The sequence below is a fragment of the Odocoileus virginianus genome, chromosome 15 (assembly GCF_023699985.2).
Source record: "Odocoileus virginianus isolate 20LAN1187 ecotype Illinois chromosome 15, Ovbor_1.2, whole genome shotgun sequence".
NCBI classification, from domain to species: Eukaryota; Metazoa; Chordata; class Mammalia; order Artiodactyla; family Cervidae; genus Odocoileus; species Odocoileus virginianus.
The window spans coordinates 10777081-10802304 of NC_069688.1; the positions used below are offsets into that span (position 1 = coordinate 10777081).

Sequence of the window (25224 nt, forward strand, 5' to 3'; positions counted from 1 at the left end):
TTTGACAGGTGGTCTAGCACAGGTTAAGCCTGCATTGGAATCCTGGTTCTGTTCTTCATTATCAATGCACTTTGGCACATGGATGAGTTTCCCTATCATGGAGAAATCAACAGTACCTCCTTCATATGGCTGCTGGGGAGTTACTGGAAGGAAAATGCTCAGAAAAATGCCTGAAACCTAAATATGGTTATTCCTTGGGTCAGTCCATCAGGCCCCAACCCCAAAGTATCCTTGATCTCAGTACTGCTGACACAGAAAGAGCTCAAGCATGATAGTCAAGTGCTGAGTACTTTCAACAAGCACGGGACTTGGATTCAGCCTTCCACTGTGTAGCTGTGGAGTTCTATAACCACTCTGAGCTTCTACATTCCCTTGTTTGTAAAATAGGGTTAATAACTTGCCTCCCAGAGTGCCTGCTACTGCAGGTTAGCAGCAAAAGTCAGTTCCTACTCTTTTGCCATTGACTGTTTCAAGGGGCAGAACCCCTGGGTTCCAATGGAGCTGGGGAATGGCACGGAACCTCCAAGCTGAGTTTTTCCTTCATTGTCGGAATCCCCAGTCCTCACCCTCCTTTGTATTCATAACTGTTATCTTTAACTTCTAGCATCCCTTTTACCTACCTCTAACCCTCTCACTAGCCTACTGCCCTTTCATTCTTTGAAGTATCAACTCTGGCCCTTATCAGAGATCTCCAGGAAGCATCTTATAACCCTGAGGACTTAAAGACCTTAAGTCCCCAGACCCATCAGAACAAAGAAAAGCCCTCACCCTTCCTTAAATGACTTCTTTTCCCATCCTTGTAAGCTCATTCCCTTAAGGGCCAAATACTGTTAATTTGCAATCGATGAAAAGAGAATGGGGGGTGGGGGGGGTGGGGGAGGGAAGAAAACAAAACACAACTTAAGATTTGGCTCAATTATATATTTGAAGGTATTTTATTTTTTCTAAAAACAATAGAAAAAAATCAACTTTAAAAAGGAAAATGTACTTAAATAAAAAAATTTACCTATATAGTAGGTATAACCTTCTATAAATTTTATTAAAGTTATTTACATTTAATGGCTATATTTACAAAGGAAAATTGGGTGAAATTCAGGAGTTTTTAAAAACAATTCTTAAATACAAATCTGTTAAAGGAAAAAAAAAAAACGGTAAGCATAAAAAAAAAAAGTTCTTTTATGCCCAAAGTTCCATTTGAGGCAGTTTATAGTATGACTAAATCTTTCAGTGTTCAAGATCCAGCCAAGGTTGTGAGGTTGTTCATGCATATGAAAGATGTTCCTATGTAAGGAGTTGACAGAGGAACCTTTTCCCTCACTTTCCCTTAGTAACAAATGAGAATTTCCTGAGGGAGTCCAGTTCCTCCCTCCAATAGGTCAATTTAGGCGCAAGAGTTCCGTATCTGTTCGAGTTTGAGTTTCAACTGTTCTCGTCTCTTCCGCAATGCGTCTTTCTCTGAAGTGAGCTTGTGTTCCTCTGCTTGGACCGACAGGATGTACGCTGTGGCTTTTTTAAGGATAACTACCTTGGGGGCTTTTTCATTGTTCTCCAACTCTGGGATCTGGTCACGAAGAGCAAAAAAGCTGCGTTTCAGCTCGTTTCTCCTCTGGCGCTCCAAGACGTTGTGTGTCCGCCTCTTGTCATTCTCCTCCGTGTCCGAAGACCTTGGGCTGGAACATTTGCGGTTGTTGCTGATCTGTTTCAGGACCCTGCCACTGTCCAACTTAGCCCTCTTGGCGGCAGGATAGTCCTTCCTAGTGGAGGGGGGCGCTGCGTAATTGTGCTGATGGGTAGACACGTGGCATCTCTTTAGGACCAACGGGCTGTGAGGAGGTTTGCTGTGGCTGCCTGCAGAGGGTGACCCCGATTCTGACCTTTTGGCAGGGGGCTGCCTCTTTTCCACAGAAACAACATCAATTTCTTCCTCATCCTCTTGTTCTTCCTCTTTAAGAAAGAAAGAAAAAAATCACCAGTTAACAACGGTTTCCTTAAAGCAATCAATGACCAGATGAAATTAATACTATGCCAACACAAGGGATTATTAGGTAAGAGAAGACCCAGAGGACTTCCCTGCCAGTCCAGTGGTTAAGACTCCATGCTTCCATCACAGGGGGCAAGTTTTGATCCCTGGTTGGGGAACTAAGAATCCCACATGCCATTCAGTGAGGCTAAAAAAAAAAAAAAAAAAAAGGACCCTGCCACAAAGTTATTCCCAGACAGGTAGCCAATCATCTCTGCTTTTCTTCTCATGAAGACAGAATCTCAGGGAGGAAAATGACAGCTGGGTTTATGGCACAGACAAGAAAATTACAATTTACCAGGATACAGCATTGATGCCAATTCTTACCTAAGACTTAATGAGGCCCGGGACACACCCAGACAACGCACATTCCCAAGCGCCTCCTATTTGGAAGGGACTTTATCTTTACCGAGAACCCTTCAGGTGTTGCAAATGATAGCTGCAAATCTTTGGTATAACTTTAGCAACTCCCTATCTTACTGGAAGTGCAAAAAGAAAAAAAAAAAAAAAGCCTTGTAGCTTTGCCAAAAGTCCTAGAAGGTGGGGGAAGGAAAAAACGAAGTCTAATTTTGGAAGGGACTGGCTTTTAAATGTTCAAAAGAGGTGCAAAGACCCCAACTCAGTCCGTACACTTGTAAGGCACTTCCACTAGCTCCCGGCGCTCAGGTGGGAGGCTGCCCCGTCTCTGTACACTGCCCCTCTTCATTTTTGTTGATCTGTAGTCCATTAAATCCCAACAACTCAGAAGGGAGGAGGGAGGTAATTCATTCACTCTTGGAGAGATCAATCCTCTCTAAACTCCACAGCGACGACCCGCCCCGCCCCCTTCCAGGGTAATTAAAATGCTTAAGAGGGGTAAGAGGGAGCGGATTGAGTTGCTAGATAAACTAGAAGATTTAAAAACCCAAAAGAAATTCCTAAGGGGGGGGGGGGCGGGGAAGGGAAAGGAAAGGACTGGCCACTAGGGCGATCTTAGGGGAAGGAGTGGGAAGAACACTAAAGCTCAGTGTTTCAGGGATGGTGAGCTCCCAGACCCTTCCAGACCTGCATTTCTTTTCCAAATATAAGGGCAAAAAAGGCAGAGGGGAAGGGGGGCAACTGAAATGTGGCCCCTTGAGTTGGCAGCCGATGAGAATAGGAAAGACACAGCCGACCCCTCTGACGTGCCTGGAGGGTCCCAGCTTACCAGAGTCGCTGCTGGTGGTGGGTGGGGTCTCCTCGTGGAGCGCCAGGGGCTCGGGACTGGCCCGCGGGGAGGACTCGGCAGAGGAGAGCAGAGAGTCAGAGGACGGGGAGAAGGCGGTGGAGTCCGGGGAGGCGCAGGGCTTGGGCGAGCTGCTGTCGTTGAGCGGGTAGGGGAAGACCACGGAAGGGTCGATGCATTCGGAGGCGGCGGCGCTCAGGTCCTGCAGGTACAAGCTGGAGGTGGAGCAGCCGCCGTGCCCGCGGGCGGGGCTCGGGCTGCCGCCGTCTTTGCGCGCAGCCTGGTAAGAGGCCAGCTTCTCCGAGACGAGCTTGGCGGCGGCCGAGAAGCCGCTCCACATACAGTCCTGGATGATGATGTTTTTGATGAGGGTCTCGTCGGGGTCGCAGATGAAGCTCTGGTTCACCATGTCGCCTCCCAGCAGCTCGGTCACCATCTCCAACTGGTCCGCGGAGGAGAAGCTGCCGCCGCCGCCGTCGTCGTCTCCCCTAGGCGAGAAGGAGGCGACCGCGACGTACGAGGGCGAGCAGAGCCCGGAGCGGCGGCTCGGGGACAGGGGCGGGGTGGGCAGCAGCTCGAATTTCTTCCAGATATCCTCGCTGGGCGCCGGCGGCTGCAGTTCGCTCTGCTGCTGCTGGTGGTAGAAGTTCTCCTCCTCGTCGCAGTAGAAATAAGGCTGCACCGAATCGTAGTCGAGGTCATAGTTCCTGTTGGCGAAGCTGACGTTGAGGGGCATCGCTGCAGCCTGCCGGAGGGGGCACACAAAGACGGGGCAAGTCTTGAGTTAAAGGGGTCTTGGATGGTGCCGAAACCCCACGCAGCGCGCACCGCGCGCCACAATTCAGAACCACTCCCCTTCCAGCGCGATCCCCAAATGGGGCTGATGGGGGGTGGGGAACGGATAAAAAAGGCACCCTTTTAGCCCACTCTGAGTGACCCTCTACTATCTCAGACACACACTTGGCGAACCAGCTCCGCAGCGCCGCGGGGCTTTTCTGCTCCCCCCCGGGGAGCCTGGAGCGCGAAGCCCGGGAGTCGGCCCCGCGACCGCAGAGCAATCGAAATCAGCTTTGGCCTCAGTCACAGGCCGGGAGAGGCGGCGGCGGCGGTGGGAAATAAGATCTGCCAAACGCCGAGGCGCAAAGTTTGCGCCACCTGAAGGAGGCGGCGAGAGGCGCCGCGGCGGGAGAGGTTGCGCTCGGCCCCCTCCCGCTCCGGGGCCCCTAGCGCCGCGCCCGTTCCCACTCGCGCGTCCTCGTCTCGCTGCTTCCCCTGCCGGCGCCGCCGCCCCTCCCAGCCTCCCTTCTCCGCCTCCCGCATCCCTGCCCCCAGCGCGCCCCCCTTTCCTTCCTTTGCGGGCTTTCCTTCTCTCTCCGGCTGGGGTGGTGAGCTCAGCTTCGAGCCTTAGCCCTTCTCCAACCACCTCCCACCCCACCCTCATAAATAAAAGGAGAGTGTTAAATAATAACAGGGATGTCTCCCTTCAACACTCAATACGGCGACGCAACTGCGCCAGAGACCCTGCTACGATTCCGCGCCGGGAGCCGGGCGTCTTCCCCCTCACCGGCCGAGGGTAGCAGCTGTTCTCGAAAAGCCCGAAGCCTCGCTCCTGGCTGTCCTCCGCATCTCAGGGGGCGCAGGGACACCCGCGCGGGGACCCCGAAGGCGGCCGGGGAGCCAAGGCTGGGTGCAGAGATTTTGCCCTCATTTACCCCCCTCCCCGAGTCAATAATTTTAGGAGACTCGGACACATCTTTGCCCCAGCTTCCCTTTCCCCGTCCCCGCGCCTTCCCAACACCGAGTCCTAACCTCTCTGTAGACCAAAATCTTTAATTTTATTATCCTTAAAAAAAAAAAAAAAAAGCCAAAGGCCAACTTCTAAAAGGAGCCGGGAGCGTTGGAGACGCCGAGGGGATCGGCGGGCGGGACGCGCCGCAGTGTCTGTCTCCGGCTGTCAGAAATGCAGTAAGCCGAAATTTAAATGCCCTTTTCCAGACAGGGGAAAGTCAGCGGCTGCGGAGCTCCCTTCGCTCACACACGCAATGTATAATTCTTACTCCAAGGAGCTCAGGATGTAAAGGGTTTTCTGCCAGCCGCGAAGCATACCCTTCTTCTCCCCGACAAAAGGCAAAAAAGCAATTAATGCAATAAAGCATGAATGTCCACCCGGCCGGGGTTAGCGTCCATCTAAGGCGAGCAAAAACCTCTAAAGGCTACTTTCAGAAAACGCAGCCCCGGTTTCTCTCTGCCTTCCTCTCTCTTCCCATCTTGACAAGTCACTGTACCCCGACCCAGTTCTGGTTCCTCTCCACCCCACCCGGACAAGCCACAACTACTCTGAGAAAAGTGTCAATAGCGCAGGAATGGGAGAAAAGACGCTCGATTCGGGCGTTCTGCTCATCGCGGCGTTAAGGCGGTAGCAAAAATAAATGGAAAAGGCCAATAGGTCCGGGTGCTCACCCGCATTTCCATTATCCGAAGGAAATCTAGCGTCCAAAAAGCGGCGAGGAGCGCCTTTCAGAGGCGCGGGTCGTGGGCAGCGGCGGGGGAAAGTGTCTCCCCAAAAAGGCAGAAGAGCCTCTCTGCGTCCGGGGAGTCTTGGTGTCGCTCGGGTGTTGTAAGTTCCAGTGGGCAAAGTTTCGCGGATGCCGCGCGGGTGGCGGACCGCTAGCAGGGGTCTGCGGGGAGGGTGAGGTGGGGGCCGGCCGGGCTGGAGGCGCAGAAGCCCCCCTTTGAATCCGGATCTCCCTTCTCCGGGCGCCCGGAGCGCGACTCCGCTCGCTAGGCTGGCTCGGCTCTTCCACCCTGTAGGGCCCGCCCGCACGCTCCCTCTGCCTCTCGCTGGAATTACTACAGCGAGTCAGATAAAGCCCAGAAAAAACCTGCTTTTATACCGAGAAGGTACGGCCCCTCCCCTCTGTTCTTTTTCCCGCCAAGCCTCGGAGTAGCCCTGCCCTTCCAGGCAGTGGTGGAGCCCGGCGGCGGCCGCGGCGAGCCAGCCGCTTCGGTAGCCGCGAGAAGCGCAGCCGGGGGGTCCTCCGCAGCGGAGACCCTCGCCTATAAAGGGCTGGTGGGCGGGGACTCACCAGAGAGGATCTCTTTTCTGTCTCCCCCGCCCTCTGCTTTGGGAACCCGGGAGGGGCGCTGGTGGGGAGGGAGGACGGGAGGGGGAGGAGATTCAGCTCTTTGAGCCTGGCACTCCAGTGCGCCGAGCTCTCGGATGTAAACACGGTCAGAGCGCCGCATGAATTAACTGCGCGCGCCTACCATTTTCTTCTGCTCCCGCTCAAACCGTCTCTCTGTGCTGCCTGGTTCCTCTGGAGCAGAGCTGTGTTGGACAAACCGCATACTTGTCCTGTGTGCTTAAATCATCTGGGGCAGAGCCGCTGATCCCTTGACGCTGATAATACACCGTGTACCCACGGCTGCGCCATGCACGTCCCGGGTGGACTGGCGCCTCCCTAAGGCCGGGAAAGGGGCAGCCTTCGGAAAATAACTCCTACGAAGAGAGGAGGAAAGAAGGGGTGTTGATGGGCGCGCGCTCTGAGTGTGTGTGTGTGTGTGTGTGTGTGTGTGTGTGTGTGTGTGTGGCGGGGGGGGTGTTGTTAAGTGTCGATGGGATACATGATCAGAGGTATAGGGAAGAAAAATGGTGCCTGGAATAACCAAAATAATTCTGCAACGCGCTGCCACGTATACTTGGAGAGCGCGTTATGAATAAACACCCATTGCATTTGTTGGGGGTGTTATGCATTCTGGGTGTGGGCACCTTCCACTGACAATGAATCCCCCAATTGCTGCCCAAGCCGCAGAGGACCCCCCACTCCTGGCCCTGCCCGCGCAGACCTCCACGGATCTGTGCAGGAGCCAGCGTTCCTCCCCCCTCCCGCCTCCCCGCTGTACGCGCTAATCCCTGAGATCTTTCTGCTGGAGTAAGGGAAGAGCGCGCCTGCGGGTGCGCGCCGCGGGGGACCACCCCCGTCCCTCTACACCCCCATTCCACCCCCGCGCCTCTCTCGGAGTTCCCAATTCCGCAGCCAGGTTTCAGAAAAGAGACGAATCCTTTTTACGCCCCGTGGCGCCGGTTTGCACCACTCTGGGGCTCCCAGGGTTGGGGAAAAGTCAAAGGCGCTAGACGGGAGGATACAGCCCGGGAGAGGGGGGCGGGAGGCGCGGGACCAGACTCCCTTGAAGAGGGAAGGGGGCGAGCCGGTAGATCCTGCCTGGGGAGTCTGCAGAGTCCCCGGTGAGGAAAACCGTTAACTCTTTCCTGCTCGGACAAACCGGACGTTGACTTCCTTTCTGGGTCTGCTTTCCTCTTTATCATTGGGCTCGAAATCACACAGACACACACACACACACACAGACACACACACAATGCATCGATTCTCATCTAAGGAGAGGAGCCAAGTATTACTTCCGTGTCTTGAGCGGGGGGGGGGGGGGGTGGGGGAGTGTGGTGCTGGCAGTGTCTTGAGCCAATTAAAAATTGGCCGAATTTCAGGCATTGATTTCCTAGTTCACTGACTCTTATATTTTTTTCTGAATACCATAGTGAAGTGTGTATGTATAATAGAGTCCATGTACATCTGTATACCTTTCATGTTCACGTCGACCTAGAATTTTGCCCAACACGACACATGATTTGTTCACTCCCTCAATGAATCGATATTTAACATATAATGCAAATCCCCTCGGGATTTACTATTCTGCATTATACAGAGGCGATCTATCCCAGCCCCGGTCCCTCATCCAAGGGCATGATAAGTAAACTTTTCCACGCCCCTTCCTCCTCCTTCCAAAAGTGAAAAAAATTCGGGACGGGGAGGGCTCGCCTATGTCAAGCTTGTGTTTGAGATAAATTATTACCCGTTGAGTTTGCAGCTCGGCGCTCAATTGTTAAGAGTAGTGACTTCCTCCAAATCAGGCACAGGCACAAGTCGGTTTTAAGGACTGCAAATTGTTCCAGCCTCCAGGTCTTTGCCGCAAACGCAAAAGTGACCAATCCCTAGCCAGGGTTTTGCTGCAGCGCCTCTTTCCCTGCCCCCGCCCGGAGCGGCACCCGCGCCCCACGTTTGCGAAAGTTAAAGTCAGCCTGCCCTCTACTGGCGGCCCAGGTCGCTGCGTCGGGACGCCCGCTGCGGGCGGGCGGGGCGCGTGGGGGCAGGGGCGTCCGGGAGCGCCGGCTTTGCGCCGGGCTGAGGAAGGGGCGGTTCCTTAAAATGAGTTTCCAGCCGCCGTTTGACGATTCCTTCAGGCCAACTGCAGAGAGGTGGAGAGAGGAATCACTGGAGAGAAAAGAGGTTCAGAGGCGGCTGTTCAACTGCATAAGCGGTGGTGAAAATTAACCCGTAGCTACTCACGGGCAGGCTTCCTAGGTGGCTCAGTGGTGAAGAATCTGCCCGCTAATGCGGGAGACGCAGGAGACGCAGGTTCGATTCCTGAGTCGGGAAGATCCCCTGAAGGAGACAATGGCAACCCATTCCAGTATATTTGCCTGAAGAAATTCCATGGACAGAGGAGCAGGTTAAGAGTCGGACATGACTGAGCAACTGAGCACGCAGGCACTTATAGACAATGAACATCACCCTATAGAGAGCTGATTCCATTTATGGGAAACGGTGAAATAATTAACAAGTATACACACGAAAGAAATTCCAGCAAAATTTTAAAGCAGCGAAACACGCTTTAGACCACACACCGTTGAAACCAATCATCTTCTAGCCACCAAGTTTTAGAGAAAGACATTAGATTTACTGGGGAAGTGGAGGCAAGGGGGAGGTGAGGAGTTAGTTTTGCTACTGTTTTATTTAAATGAAAAAAAAAATTGGTGAAGAGCCAGATGTTTTCATAACGATGAAGGGGGGGGGTAGGCATTTGGGATTCCACTGGGAAAAAAGTGTAAAGGATCATTTGAAGAAAAAGCTTTCATATCAAAACAACTGAGCAATAAAGGTGGAAGTAAATGTGAAGGAAACTTGCATAGCATGCTTAATGAGTGTGACTATTTCAGATAGGTCTCTGTGACCAGAAGGATGTTTGCCAGTGTCTGATCACCTAGATAGATCCTCAGGAAACGTTGGCAGTAGGAACCCCTTCCTGAAAGAGGTCTCTTCGGCTGTTTTCCTAGGAACCTTGCTCTTTTGGCATTACTCTATGGAGGTTGAATGACTGCTCTCTACTGTGGCAAGGAAAAAAAAAAAAAAAAAACCACAAAAACTCAAAACCAATAAATCAAGCAACAACAATAAAAGTAGGTCTAGTTTGACCTCAGATGGTTGTTTCTGAAAGTTGCTAAAGATGGCTGTTATACCTGTCTTAAGGTCTGACTACCAAACCCTGCCAGCCATGTGTAGGCGATGTGAACCTCAAGCAGAGATGCTGTTGGTGGCTTCAGGACTCAACCTTCTTTCCCAGGCTAGTAGTATCAACTGTGGTGGTATTTGCAAGTAGCAGCCTGGAGTTTTGTGCTTCCAAATAAGGTAGGGGCCATCCCATTTCACAGCCGAGGAAATGGAAAGCCATGTCTCGGCAAGGCTGTCTTAAGGGACTTCTCTATCTTTTAGTAATTTTAAAGAGCCATTTGACCTAGAAGAGACATTTGCTGGGTTGAGAAGTGGCAAGGGATTTTAAAACTAATAATATCATTCGAGATGACCAAAGAGATGCACGTTACTGTAAAATAAAAGTTATAAATAGAAAAATAACAGAATTTAAAGAGCTTTTGATCTCTTTTGAGATCTCTTTTGATCATAAAGAGTTTCTGATCCTGATCACCTGGAGATAGCTGATGAAGTTTGTCTTTTAAGAAAAGTTTTTAAGGGACAGCCTGGGTCTTTCTACTTCCTTTTGGAAGTCAGGGCAAGGTGTCTATTAAATGAGCATTTCTGGTTTGCTGGTCTAAGGACGCTCCCAGGCTGCGTGTCTCCTTCCTTTTATGGGCTGCTGCTGGGTTTCTAAGAAGAGACAGGTTGCCCAAACGGCAGCTGTGTTTTCACCCACAGGGTTGGGACTCCAGGTCCAGTGAGATTGCCTCACGGAAGAGAACATTGGGTCACTGCAGGAAACTTTTTTTTTTTCCCTCCAGGGTGGTATAACTGGAAGTCATTTGATCTCTGCATATTTTTACATTGATAGTCATGCGTCAGTTTTATACTTAGGAAAGATGAAGTACAGAAAGAATGAGCAATTTGACCACACTTTCTCCTTTCTTTGCAGGCACAGGATGGTGAGATTCAGAAGGTGTGACTTGTATAAGGTAACCCCAGTCTCCTCCCCTTCTTTGAATATCTCTCCCCCTCCAGCCCACCCCGAGAAACTTTCCTATGGATCTTCGATAGACAAGAGCAGTGGAAAGAAACTGGACGTGGGTGATCAAAAAGCTAGCTGCAACCTGGAGATGAGACAGAAAGCCCCTCAAAGGTGATTGGGATGCTATTTCAAAACCCTTTTAGGGACTTCCCTGATAGTCTAGTGGTTAGGACTCTGTGTCCAATGCAGGGGGCCTGGGTTCAATCCCTGGTTTGGGAAACTAAGGTCCCACTTGCTGCTCTGTATGGCCAAAATCAATAAGTAACTGACTTAAAAAAAAAAAAAGAAAGAAAAACCCTTCAAGTCATTGAGGACTGTCAAGGAAAGGGTCGGGGGAGAATGATAAATACATACATAGCTCCAGCAGAAAGATCATTTGGAAAGGACTGTTAGATTAAAACCAAGCTAGCCAAGGAATGTTAAAAGAAGGGAAAGTCTGACGAGCATTTTAATGCCAACCTTGTTCCCAATGAGAGGAGTACAGGAAAGCTCTCCAACAGACAAGCAAATAAAATCCAGCATCATTAATTCATAGGAATGATATAAAAAAAAAAAGCAGTGAAGAAAAGCTTTGTGCCTTTTTAAAAATGCATGTTTTTGAATGTTGTTTCTCTCCCCCTACTCTTGCTTCTAGCATACTGCATACATTAAAGCAGCTGAGAAAGAAAAAAAAAAATCAGCAAGTGTTTTTAACATAAAGCTCTAGAGCCTACGTTTCCTGTGTCGCGTTGAGGACATTCAGTTGCCTGTCTTACCCACGGACCTTAGATCCTGGCGGAGGGTCCGAGTTGGACTCGGTAAACCCTGGTCTCCTCTCCAGCTTGGCATTCTTCTTTCACTCTTCAGTCCCTCGCTGTAATCTTGCCTCACTTTGTAGCTGCTGGAATAGACAAATGGTTCCTTTGTTTAGCCTCTTCAAAGGCTCGGTTTATTGTTCTGTAAGTGCCAAACCCAAGCCAATCTCAGAAGTTTCCACACTTTCGCTCACTTGGCCTGTCTTCGCCGTGGTCCTTTTGGGCAACATCTGTCTCCAGGATGGACCCTAGCTGGGTTGGAGGTGGGGAGATGACTGAAATGGAGACTCACTGGGTAGAAACTTCTACTTTTCAATCTTAGACCTTCATTTGGAAGCCAGGGGGATGGGAGATCCCAAACCAAGGCTTCTGGACTTTCTGAGAACAGCTCACCCTTGGTGGTTCATATTTTTAAATTCTGTTCCTTCTCTGACTACTTTTGATGGATTTTGTGACAGAAGGGAATTTCTTGAAAGTACCTAGTGCCCTTGGATCACCTTGGGCCTTTCCCATTTTCTTAACTTTGCTGCTGCCAGGGAAACTTGCTTCTTTGGTAGATCAGTGGTTTTTGACAAAGTAATTTTGTCCTCAGGGGACATTTGAAAATGTCTAGAGGCGTTCAGGGGTTGTTACCAAGGAGTGTTCCCACTAGCATACACTGGGTAGAGGTCAGGGATGCTACTAAATGTCCAACAGTGCCCAGGACAGCCTCCCAACAGAACAGTGTCAGCCCTGATATGTCAGAGTGAGAATCCCAGTGTGACTTCTTCTCCTGACATTAACATACCCAGCTGCTTCTTCTGTTTCCACTATTGACTCTCCTTTCTCTCCTACCCACTACAGGTTGCTGCTAGACTTGGCTTGCAGTGGATTCCAAATGGTTCTGAGGGTCCCCTTCCATTTAGCCTTGTGCACTGACTCATTCATTGCTAAATCTGGCAAATCCCATGACATCTCTGAATCTGACTACTTTTCTCATCTGTAAAGTGGGACTACTGTCATCATAGGGTCTCTCTCTCTCTCTCTCTAATTGGAGGATAATTGCTTTGCGATGTTGTGGTGGTCTCTGCTGTACATCAGTGAGAATTAGTCATAACTGTATTATATCCCCTCCGTCTTGGGCCTCCTCCCCACCCCTCCAGATGTCACCGAGGGCCAGGCTGGCCTCCCTGGGCCACACAGTGACTTCCTACTGGTTATCTGTTTTACACATGATGATGTGTATATGTCAGTGCTACTTTCTCAATTTGTCCTAACCTCTCCTTCCCCCGCTGTGTCCACAAGTCCATTCTCTATGTCTGTGTCTCCATTTCTTCTCTGTGAATAAGTTCATCAGCTATTTTTTTTTTTTTAGATTCCATATATATGCATTAGTATACAGTATTTGTTTTTCTCTTTCTGACTTACTTCAGTCTGTAACAAGCTCTCAGTTCATCCACCTCACTACAGTTGACTCACATTCATTTCTTTTAATGGCTAAGTAATATTCCATTGTATATATGTACCATAGCTTCTTTATCCATTCATCTGTTGATGGAGATCTAGGCTGCTTCCATGTCCTGGCTATTGTACATAGGATAGCATCTTTCTTATTGAGTTTCTTATTGTAAAGATTAAATGAGACAATGCATTTGATACAGAACCTGGTGCTTGGCCTGGAGTAGGAAATGGCAACCCACTCCAATATCTTTTCCTGAAAATTTCTATGGACAGAGGGGCCCGGCAGGTTATAGTCCATGGGGTCACAAAGAGTCAGACTCTACTGAACACACACACATGCACACTAATGCTTGGCCTATGGTCAGTAAATGCTAGCAATTGTTAGAATTTTAGCAGAAAAATATGCTCTTTTAAGTTTAATGTATCTTTATGTCATGGTGCTTCCCAGAAAGTTCCATGACATTTCTCTCCTTTATCACTTCATCAGGATTGAAAAATGGTGGATGAGTACACGTGTGACATTGGACAGATGAGAACCAGAGGGGCTGTCTCTTCTCCCAGAGAGATTCCATAATGTTTGATGACTAATTCCTAACCCACCCCTTGCCAGTCTCCCTCTGCTGTAAGACTGACTGACTATTCCAACCCTAAGCCATTTCATGGATCCCTTCATCCAGAGAGAGGAAAATTCTGGAATATCTGCAAGGTCGAATTATGTATTGTTCTTATTTAATACAAATCCAGGCATTCTGTTAGAATTACCCTCCTTTGACTGAATTCATATACTGTCTAGTAACTGACCATCAGAGTGGTCCTGCCAACCCCAGAGTGAATTCCTGGCTGAACAAAGCTTCTGCTGAAATCTACATCTCTTTTCTTGCCCTGGTGAACTGACAGGGACATTGGAAAAACTATTCCTTTAAAGCATAGACTGACACCCTGATTGAAAAGCTTTTGTTGACTTCAAATCCACATTTCCTTCATCATGTTTTAGATCATGGCATGCAAGCTAGAATGCTTCCAGGGGCCTAACAGGGAATGTAGATGAGGAAGCCTGAAGGGAGTGGTGAGGACTGCGACAGACGGGAGAACATTTGTCTGTATGCAGCTGGCAGTTGCTACTCGGCATCCGTGGATTGTTGTCCCTCAATATGGGCCCACTGGTGCCAACACTTCCAATTTTTCAGGGATGGTGGAATTTCAGGGAAGGTGGAATATCAAATGCTGGCAACTCAAGTTAAAAAATTATGGGGTGCTGTGGTTAGTTGCTCAGTAGCATCTGGCTCTTTGTGACCCCATGGACTATAGCCCGCCAGACTCCTCTGCCCACAGGGATTCTCCAGGCAAGGATATTGGAGTTCCCATGCCCTCCTCCAGGGCATCCTCGCAACCCAGGAATCCAACTGGGGTCTCCTGCCTTGCAGGCGGGTTCTTTACCAGCTGAGCTACTAGGGAAGATTATATATAGAAGTGAAACCTGTTTGCGGGATAGATTCAGCCCTTGGTCTGCCTGTCTGAGATCTCTGCTTTTACATGTTAATAAGCCACCTAAAGAGTGTTCCTCTTCTGATAATATTTCCCCTTCCACTGAAAGTCTTTTTATTTTATTTATTTTTTGGTTATGCTGGGTCTTTGTTGCTGCATAGGCTTTTCTCTCATTGCGTCCAGTGGGAGCTACTCTCTCGTTGTGGTGTGTGAACTCCTGGGCATGTGAGATCCTCCTGGACCAGGGATCAAACTCATGTCCCCTGCACTGGCAGGCGGATTCTTTATCACTGAGCCACCAAGGAAGTTCCCCTTGAGAGTCTTAACTGTCCATGCTTTTGTGATAAGAAATCTAACAGTTTACTTCTTTTATGGATTTTTGTGATTCCTGGCCCAGAAATTTCTGGGGTCAGGAGGGACTGTGTCATATTCATGTTGGCACCCGCCAAGAAAGCCTCCGCATTGCCATTTGCAGAGTCTGGTCTCCAGGGCCTAGCACACTGCCTGGTGTATTTTTTTTTTTTTTTTGGCTGTTACTAATAGTGCTGTTATGAACACTCATGGACAAGTTATTATTTTTATCTTTCTGTTTGCCTGCACCAGGTCTTAGCTTAGGCATATGGGATCTAGTTCCCCAGCCAGGAATTGAACCTGGGCCCCTTGCATTTGGGAGCATGGAGTCTTAACCCCTGGACCATCAGGAAAGTCCTATACATGCCTATTGAATGAGTGCTATCAGAGGGAGCTCCCAAGAGGAAGACATATGCAGCCCAGCCCAGTTTTAATCCAAAGATAGCCATCTGAGAATTCTTCCTTGCTTCTGTTCCACCGATGGATGGGTCTTGTTCATGTTCCTTGAGGATAGTTGAAGCCTGGAGATGGTTGAGGAGGAGGATGAAGACAGAAGTCATCCAGATAAGCAGAACTGGACTCAATGACCAAAAAACAAAACCGGCAAAATAGAAACTAAACCAAAATTCACAACCGCTTAAAACAGCGCCCCCTGCAGGTCTGTTTCCTCACAATTTTATAATCAAACCCAGAGGAGATTCTTACCAGAATCCCCCAGAAGAAAGGAGGTGTGTGAACACGGTTATTGGTGCTGGGCAGGGAGAAGCTTATCGTGTCTGGCTTTTCACAGGGAAAAGTTATGATCCTTTACTGGGTATGAAGTCAATTCAACTGGTAGTGGTGTGGTAGTTCACAGAAGTGGACTAGCATAGAAAGTATACAAGCTATCAAAGAATATTACTAAGTATGGTTTAATGACCACCCCCCCCCCACCATGAACTTGGTTATAATATGAAATACACTACATCTCTTTTGTCGTTGTTCAGTCACTAACTTGTCTGACACTTTGTGACCCCATGGACTCCAGCATGCCAGTTTCCCCTGTCCTTCACTATCTCCCGGAGCTTACTCAGATTTATGTTCATTGAGTTGGTGATGCTATCTAACTATCTCATCTTCTGCCGCCCCCTCCTCCTTTTGCCTTCAATCTTTCCCAGCATCAGGGTCTTTTCTAATGAGTTGGTTCTTCACATCAGGTTGCAAAGTATTGGAGCTTCAGCTTCAGTCCTTCTAATGAATATTCAGGGTTGATTTCCTTTAGGATTGACTGGTTTGATCTCCTTGCTGTCCAAGGGACTCTCGAGAGTCTTTCCAGCACCACAATTTGAAAGCATCAATTCTTTAGCACTCAGCCTTCTTTATGGTCCACCTCTCAAATCCATACAGACCTACTAGAAAAACCATAGATTTGACTATATGGATGTATGTTGGCAAAGTGATGTCTTTGCCTTTCAATACGCTGTCTAGGTTTGTCATAGCTTTCCTTCCAAAGATCATGTGTCTTTTAATTTCATGGTTGCAGTCACCATCCGAATCTCTGTGTATTAGAAATGTTAGAAAGTCATTGCATTATCTCACTATGTCTCCACAGTAATCCTATGAGGTGCAGATTAATATTCCATTTTACAGATGGGGAAAACTGATGCCTTGGAGGGACTTGTTTAAACTCACACAGTGAGTGGTAGAGGTAGAATTCAGCATCCAAATCCTTTTGATGCCAGTCTTGGCTTCATCTGTTCTACCACAAGCCTCAGTCAGTCCTGATGCCCAGGACTTGCCATGTCTCTGCTGCTGCTGCTGACCAGGGCCAGTTTCCTCTGGGAAATGCACTTTGCTTCTCACGGCTACCATTATATATGTACACCCTTTTATATATACCCATTATATCCTGGTGTATAACTCCAAGGAGACAAGAGCAGCATGAGTGTCAAGGCAGTGGACACAGAGAAATGGACAGTCTTTGCCCTCCAGGAGGCTTGGTTCTCTCTCTGCTGAAAAATTTCGTGAGACAGCTAATATTTGTGTTTGGGAAGTAGATTTTTGTGTTGGTGAGGGGGTGAGGGTGGTGGTGGTTTACAGAGGAGAGACTACATTGTTTTGTCCTGGGAATCCCTGTAAGTCCGGGTTCAAACATGACATTGACTGTGGGTTTGGAGGCTTTGAGAAATGACTTTAATGAACAGAGCCTCAGTGCCCCCATCTGTAGGAAATGGTAACAAGCATAACCCCCCAGAGTTGTCCTGAAGGTTAGCTGAGAATGCCAGCTGTCTTCAAAAACCATAGCTGTCTTGGGTATCGTTACTCTCTTGAGGATTTTGTTTTCATTTTAGTATTCTGGAATTAAAAACTGTTTTTTTTGCTTTCAATTACATGGATTGAAAGTCCTGTTCTCTTCAGAAAAAAATAAGAATTAGAAAAAACATATAGTTGAAAAGGTAGAGATGATTTTTATAACTCTGTACAAGCTAAAAAAAAAAGGAAGAAAAATGCAGCTATATAGTCTTTTTAAAAAGGTGTCTTGTCATTAGGATTAGCAGAATTCTTTATCTCACAGCTTCTGGTTTCTTCATTTTCTTTTTTTTTTTTTCCCCAGTGAATGCTCTTGCTTGCCTTGGGGGCTGATGCAAGGGTCCTATAGGGGCATGCATAGTAACTTCCAAGCTATGTTGCCTGAGCTGGCATTTTGGTGGGTGTCTATATGTGGTAGGTCTTATTATTATTATTGCCATGCTGCGCGGCTTGGGGGATCTCCCTTTCCTGACCAGGGACTGAACCTGGTCACAGCAGTGAAAGCACTGATTTGTAACCGCTAGACCAGCAGGGAACTTCAGCAGGAGGTCTCATTACTGAGGGTGACGCAGAGGCTGGGTGACCGTGCTTGTCACTTTCTGCTTTCACACCCAGGCAGCCACTGCACCCTGCCTCCAGCCTGCACAATGAAGTGGACGCCTCCCTGTGACCTCTGACCTCAGCATCAGTGCCCTCGGAAACCCTTGCGGCCTGCCTGCGGCCATCTTGGAATTCTCACCCTCGCTGAGGGAGACGGGGGAGGGAGCTGACGTTGGACACGGGCCAGGGGACTTCACAGGCCCAACAAAGAATTTTTTAAAAGGGTGGAATTGGTAATAGGCAGAGGGGAATTCCGCGGATAAATAATAATTTATGCAAGGAATGCCATCTGCTGCTCTGTTGAAGCATTAGTGCATAATTGCGGGCTCAATTCCCTTCCTCTTCCTTGCCCGTTACCTTTCACCTCCTTAAATAATTACATTGACACCTCCCTGGGCTGACTGGGTGGGAAGAGAGGTGGAAGGCACCCCGCTTGGATGCTTGCTGCCCCCAGTGAGCCATAAAACTGAAATAATTAACTGTGATGCTCTAAAGGATTAAACACTGAAGAAGAACATATTGAAGTTCTGGCCAGTATATCCGAATGTTGTGCTGGAAATTAATGAAAACCGGCTTTGCTGGAGATACAAGTATTAGTCGCTCAGTCGTGCCCGACTCTGTGATCCCATGGACTGTAGTAGCCTGCCAGGCTCCTCCGTCCGTAGGATTCTCCAGGCAAGAATACCTGAGTGGGTTTCCTACTCCAGGGGATCTTCCCCCACCCAGGGGTCAAACCCAGGTCTCCTGCATTGCAGGAAGATTCTTTACCATCTAAGCAACCAGGGAATCCCTACTGGAGATACAGGATTGTACGTTACATTTGGTCTTTAAGTAAAAACTCTGTTGTAGGATTCTCTACTTGGATTAGGAATCAAAAGCTGTGTGCCCCTGTGGCATCTACCAGAATGTAGAAACTATTTATGTATGAATTCTTCTGTCTTTTTAGCCTGGATGAGTTTTGGCAGAGGAAGTGAGGGGTAAAGCAGAGTTTAGGAGGAGGGAAGTGGACAGGGGACAATTCTGGGAATCATGCTAAAGTACTCTGAGCAGAAACAACAAAGCAACTTGAAGACTGAAATTTTCCTGCTGCTCCATTGGCTCAAGTGTAAGTTTTGACTTTCTCAGTGCTTATAACATTTTAACATAGGTGTTGATGCTTGGGCTTCCCAGGTGCCTCAGTGGTAAAGAATCCACCTGCCAATGCAGGAGTCGAAGCAGATGTGGGCTCGATCCCTGGGTGGAGAGGATTTCCTGGAGGAGGACATGGCAACCCACTCTAGAATTCTTGCTTGGAAAATCCCACGGACAGAGCAGCCTTGTGGGCTACAGTCTACAGGGTGGTAAAGAGTCAGACATAACTGAGCATGCAGGTATGCATGCCAATACTTAGAAGTCAATAGGTTTCACATAATAATCTGAAAGTCTGCCTTCCCTGGAAAAGTCAACTCTGGTAATTTTGGGCCTAGATTCCCATATGGATGGAGGTGAGAAGCAGTCAGCTTTCTATTTTGATTCAATCTCCTCCACTCTATTATGCTGGGCACCTTCACTTTATGACCTTTTTCTGGCTCCTGCATGGTTTTTGTAAGCCTTTGAATTTATGACCCCGATTCAGAAAATTTCCTGATTGATTCACAGTTGTCATTATAAGGAAAAGTTTCATCTAGAGAAAAGAGATATTTATTGAATAGTGATGATATTAGCCAACATTAAGCACACACTATGTGCCAGTTGGTCTGACCCTATTTTTTATAACAACTTTATTGAGATAAAAATTACATATCATACAATTCTTCTATTTAAAGTGCATGGTTCAAGGCATCCGCAGGTGGTCCAGTGGTTAAAGCCCCATGATTTCATTGCCAATGGTGCGGGTTCAGTCCCTGGTCAGGGAACTAAGATCCTGCAAACTGAGATAGCAGCCAAAAAAAAAAAAAAAAAAAAAAAAAGTGCATGGTTCAGTGTTTTATTTCTATATTCAGAGTAATACAGCTATCACCACAATCAGCTTTAGATCATTTTTATCACCCTCAAAAGCGACCCTGTACCTATTGTCAATTACTCTCCATTTCCCATCAACACTCCAGTCTTGAGCATCAAGTACTCTTTCTATCTCCATGGGTTTGTTTATTTTTGCCATTTCGTGTTCATTGTATCAGACTACATGTGGTCCTCTGTGACAGCCTCTTTCATTTAGCATAATGTTTTCAAGATTCATGTTGTAGCATTTATTGATATTACATTTATATTTAATTAATTTGTTTATTGATTTTTTTATTAATGAATAATATTCCCTGGTATGGATATATCACATCTCTGTTATCTCTTCATCCATGGGGTTGTTGATGGACTTTTGGGTTGATTCTACTTCTTCCTATTATGAATAATGTTGCTATGAACATTCCTCTGCACATTTTTGTGTTGAACATAGGTTTTCATTTCTCTTGAGGGTGGGAATGCTGGGTTATATGGTAACTCTATGTTTAACCATTTGAGGAAATTGTAAATTGTTTTCCAAAGTGGCTGCACCATTTTTTATTCCTACTGGTAGTGTGCTGAGCTGAAATGGTTCAGTCAGTAAAGACTCTGCCTGCAATGCAGCAAACCAGGGTCCAGTCCCTGGGTCAGGATATGGCAGCCCACTCCAGTATTCTTGCCTGGGAAATCCCCTGGACAGAGGGGCCTGGTGGGCTACAGTCCATGGGGTCACAAAGAGTAGGGCACAACTTGCCCCCCCTCCCACCGGCAGTGTATGAGGGTTCTGTTTTCTCCATGTTCTCACCAACCCTTGTTGTTATCTGTCTTTTTTTTTATTATAGTCATGTTAGTTGGTGTGAAATGGTGTCTCACTGTGGTTTTGATTTGCATTTCCCTGATGGCGAGTAATATTGAGCGTCTTTTCATGTGCTTGTTGGCCATTTGCCAGCCCTATTTTAAGGGCTTAAGTGAAGGAATCCTCAGCCCCATGACAACTGCAGGTGACAATGCTGTTACTGCTACCTTTCCCCATGACATGCCAAGCTCAGACTTTGAATTGCCAGTGTCTTTTCAGCAGATGGGCTTCACTGATTGCTCAGCTGGTAAAGAATCCACCTGCAATGAGGGAGACCTGGGTTAGGAAGATCCCCTGGAGAAGGGAAAGGCTACCCACTCCAGTATTCTGGCCTGGAGAATTCCATGGACTATACAGTCCATAGTGTTGCAAAGAGTCAGACACGACTGAGTGCTTTTCACTTTCAGCAGATAATATTAATCCTTATTACATACAAGGAAATTTTAGCTCCTGGTTCTGGACAGGAGAGCAAATCTAAAACAAAGACTTTGTTGCATTGTTAGCACCCAGTAGCCAGCACCTCAATAACATCTATTTGTTGTGTTTTTCCTGACTCAGAAACTTTGCACGTTCTGTTTCCTCTTCCTTGAGTAGTCCTTTTCCCTGGTTATCTTCTAGATTCTCTGAGAGGCTTTCCTGATCCTCCAGTCTAAATCTGAGCACTTATCCACTCTCACAGCACTCTGAACCATTACTGTGACAGCATTCATTCATTAGTGTCTTTATATTTTCTCATCTTTCTTTTAAGCAAAAGATCATACCAGTCAATCCTAAAGGAAATCAATCCTGAATATTCATTGGAAGGACTGATGATGAAGCTGAAGCTCTAATACTTTGGCCACCTGATGCAAAGAACTGACTCATTGGGAAAGACCCTGATACTGGGAAAGATTGAAGGCAGGAGGAGAAGGGGATGACAGGACGAGATGGTTGGATGACGTCACAGACTCAATGGACATGAGTTTGAGCAAGCTCTGGGAGATGGTGATGGACAGGGAAGCCTGGTGTGCTGCAGTCCATGGGGTCACAAAGAGTTGGACACACCTGAGCAACTGAACAACAACAATATATGTACATTTGTATTCTGCCTTTTCCCCCATTTCACGTGATATTACAAAAATTGTCAACTTAATTGAAAGTACCATTTTAAATGGCTACAAAGTATTCTATGAGGTCATTATAAAATAGCTCATATAACCATTTCCTTTTTTAAAAAATGTGTTTATATGATTTCATTGCTTTTGCTATGGTAAATAACACTGACATGAACATCTTGGGGCATAAAGATTTTTTTCTGTGTTTAGGATTATTTCCTTAGCATAGAGTCTCAGAAGGGAAATTATTGAGTCAGAGGCATTGAAGGCATTGATGTTTATTGCTAAAGTACTAGCCCGGAGAAGATGTTGCTGTGATTTAGACTGCCCTCAATATATATAACAGTGTCAGAACTGGGTGTATTATCATTCTAAGAAAAGCTTTGCCTGAATCTGCATTTCTTTGATTAACAGTGGGGACAAATCTAATAATTATACAAACAATGGCAGCATGTCTTAATTGATATGCCAATTAAAAAAAAGCAGATACTACATTATTGGTGCATTTTCCTCCAGGAGCCCAAGAAAGACTGAATGAGAGCATTTTCTGGTGAGGATAGGAGAATCAAGTGTCCTGAACAGCCTCAATAAAACAGCTGATAAGGGGATTTGCAGATAAGGCAGAAGGACATATGGCTGGACTATTATTCTGTAGCTCATATTTTAAGCCTTATCAGAATAGAGAGGCCTACTCCCCTGTGAATGACGGCTACATTGGACAGTGCAAGGAAAAAATCCACACACTGCAGGTAGACAGTCAGAGCTGCTGGAGGCATGTGTAATGGGACTTAAGATGGAAAATGCTGCGATTGGAGAAGACTTAGTGAACTCTGGGAGGTTAAGAGTCTTCAAACATTTTGTTTTAGTTTGATTTACCTGGGGAATACTTGGGGGCTTCATAGGTGGCGCTAGTGATAAAGAACCCACTTGCCAATGCAGGAGACAGGAGATGTGGGTTTGATCCCTAGGTCAGGAAGATCCCCTAAAGAAGGACATGGCAACCAACTCCAGTATTGTTGCATGGAGAATCCCATGGACAGAGGAGCCTGGTAAGCTACAGTCCATAGAATTGCAGAGTTGCACACAACTGAAGTAACTTAGCATGCACACATGGGGAATATTTTATTTCTCTGTGATATCTCACCGGGGAACCTAGGCTGGGGAGTGGGAGGAGGAAGCAGGAGGCCTGTTTGGTCTGCTCCCTCATTCACAAAGAGATATTTGGCCCTTGTCTCCAGATGAGGTTATAAATGCAATTCCAGAGACATGCTGAAAGGGTGGAGAGCAGATTTCCATCTTTAGACTTTCTTCCAAGCACTGACATGTACTCAGCACTTAGACCTTACAGCAACCCCATCAGATGCATATCATCATTCTCATTTCCACCTTGAAGAAGAGGTGACTGCAGCATGAAGAGGTTCAATCATCTGCCTAGGATCAAGCAATTAGTAAGCAATGAAGCAAGGATTCAAACTCAGGCAGTGTGAAGAGGGCAGAATGGAGTCTTTCAAATTGGAGAGCAAAAGAGACTTCTCTGGGGGTCCAGTACCTTAGACTCTGTACAAGGGGACTAGGTTCCATCCCTGGTCAGGGAACTAGATCCCACAGCTTGCAACTAAGTGTTTGTATTCTGTAACTAAAGACTCTGCACCCAGCAACAAAGATCCCACCCACATGGTGCAACAATGAAGCCAGATAAATAAATACAATATATATTATTAAAAAAATGGAGAGCAAAAACCATGATTAAGTCACTGGGAAAATGTGGTCTATTGTGGTAGATTTCTTATTTATTTTTTTTTTTCTTCTGAATTTTTTGTTTTATTTCAGGTTATAGCCAATTAACAATACTGTAATAGTTTCAGGTGAACTGCAAAGGGTCTCAGCGATACCTATATGTGTATCCATCCTTTTGTGGTAGATTTCCTGACTGAAAAAAAAAAGGCTGAATTTTCGTTGAAAACAGATGAGCCAGCCTTGGCTTCCTGAAAGATATCAATTAAATCAGTTGAAATAGGATATTAGGGAAGATCAACAGACCCACACATAGGCTTTTGAAGGCCAACGGCTGAAGAAAGAATTGAGACATTCCTATCAATTATCCATTTACTTGTATATTCTCATATTCATAATCCATGAAGTGGGCAGAGAGTGGTTCTAAACCATGAGTGGTTAGAGAAAAGAAGCCCCTGGGTTCAAATCCTGCTGTCCCTGCTCTATAAATCTGAACTAAAAATTTCTGAGCCTCAGTCCTCTTGTCTTTAAAACGGGGATTACATTAGTACCTGCCTTATAGTATTCTTAGAAGAAACAAATCAGATTATGCATATAATGTGCTTCTATTGCTTAGCACATCATAAATACTCAATAAATGTTAGCTGTTAATATTTAGTCATTCTTTCTTTCAACAAATATTTGCTTAGCCTCACCTGTACTCTATGAGATTGGTAGAAATGTCTTGGATGACCCAGGAAGGGGATAAGATAAAATTCTGAGGTCAAAGGTTTTAACTACAAAGCCTCTTGCTGTGAAATGTGTTGATTGGTGAGAATTTTTGAAGGATAGGATTGCAGAACTTATCTAATGTGTAGAGATAGATCAGGAGAAAGGGTGTGGACCTGAAGTCCACTGGGAAAACAGACTAGGATGCACCCAGACGTAAGGGCTTTCGACATGGATTGTGAATTGTGTTCCTTTAGGCCATCTAGGATCAACAAAACAAAATAATACAATACAAAACAAAATCTAGTGCTTTTCTGCTGCTCAGGATCAAAGTAGGGATCTCTGTCTCAGAAAGCAGTGTTTAGACTTTGTCTCTGGGGAACTGGCTAGAGCTGAGTTGAATGAGACGGAAAGAGTTTGGACCATAAAACAAGGTGCCTGAGTTAGCAGATTAGCTTCTGTGAATAAATCATCTGGATATTACATCAGAGCTCAAACAAAAGTTCAGTGTCTTCAAACTGACACTTTAAATTGCCCTTTTGGTGGAAAAAGAAAGGGGCAAAGAGTTGAATGGAGACCAGGGAGCCCATCAAAACCTTTTAAAAACTCCGATAAGGCATAATATTTTTAAAAATTTATTTTTGTTGAAGTATAATTGGTTTGCAATGTTGTGTTAGTTTCAAGTGTAAAGCAAAGTGATTCAGTTTTACAAATATCCATCTATTGTTTTTCAGCTCCCCCCCCCCCCACCACCCCTTATAGCTTAACTACAAAATACTGAGTATGGTTCTCTGTGCAATACAGTGGGTCCTTGTTGGTTGTCTATTTTATATATAATAGTGCATAAATGTTAATCCCCAACTTCTAATTTATCCTCCACTCCTCCCCTTTTGGCAACCATAGGTTTGTTTTCCATGTCTTTGGATCGGTTTCTGTTTCATATATAAATTCATTTGTACTGCTGTCTCTCTTTTTTTAAATTCCCCATGAAAGTGATATCTTATGATATCTGTCTTTGGCTTGCTTCATTTAGTCTGATAATCTCTAGGTCCATCCATGTGGCTGCAAATGGCATTATTTCATTCTTTTTATGGCATTCATCCATTCTTTTATGGCTGAGTCATATTCCATTACTCAGTAATACTTTGTAAAAATTTGGAGTTTGGAACTAAAATGATCATATAAACAGCTGTCACTCATGTAGCATGTGTCACATGCTAAATTCTGCATCAAGAGCACAATGCACCATTTTTCATTTTATTATTATTTTTTAATTAAAAAGAGTTTTTAGAGCAGTTTTAGGCTCACTGCCTAATTATAAGGAAGATGCATGCACTTTCCATATACTCCCTGCCCCTACT

The 25224-nt window shown here is 46.4% G+C and overlaps 1 protein-coding gene across 2 annotated transcripts; it reads right to left on the minus strand.

Moving 5' to 3' along the window:
* Positions 1-1013: 1013 nt before the first annotated feature.
* On the minus strand, positions 1014-6248 carry MYC (MYC proto-oncogene, bHLH transcription factor). 2 transcript variants are annotated; one of them, XM_020875260.2, is made up of 3 exons: positions 5685-6248; positions 3207-3969; positions 1014-1944 (listed from the first exon to the last, which is right to left on the minus strand). In XM_020875260.2, exons 1-3 carry the CDS (start codon positions 5694-5696, stop codon positions 1382-1384), a joined length of 1338 nt encoding a protein of 445 aa, XP_020730919.1. In that variant the 5' UTR covers positions 5697-6248; the 3' UTR covers positions 1014-1381. The 2 variants fall into 2 exon arrangements, with proteins under 2 accessions (XP_020730919.1, XP_070333112.1); XM_070477011.1 differs by lacking the exon at positions 5685-6248 and adding an exon at positions 4185-4457.
* Positions 6249-25224: the final 18976 nt, after the last annotated feature.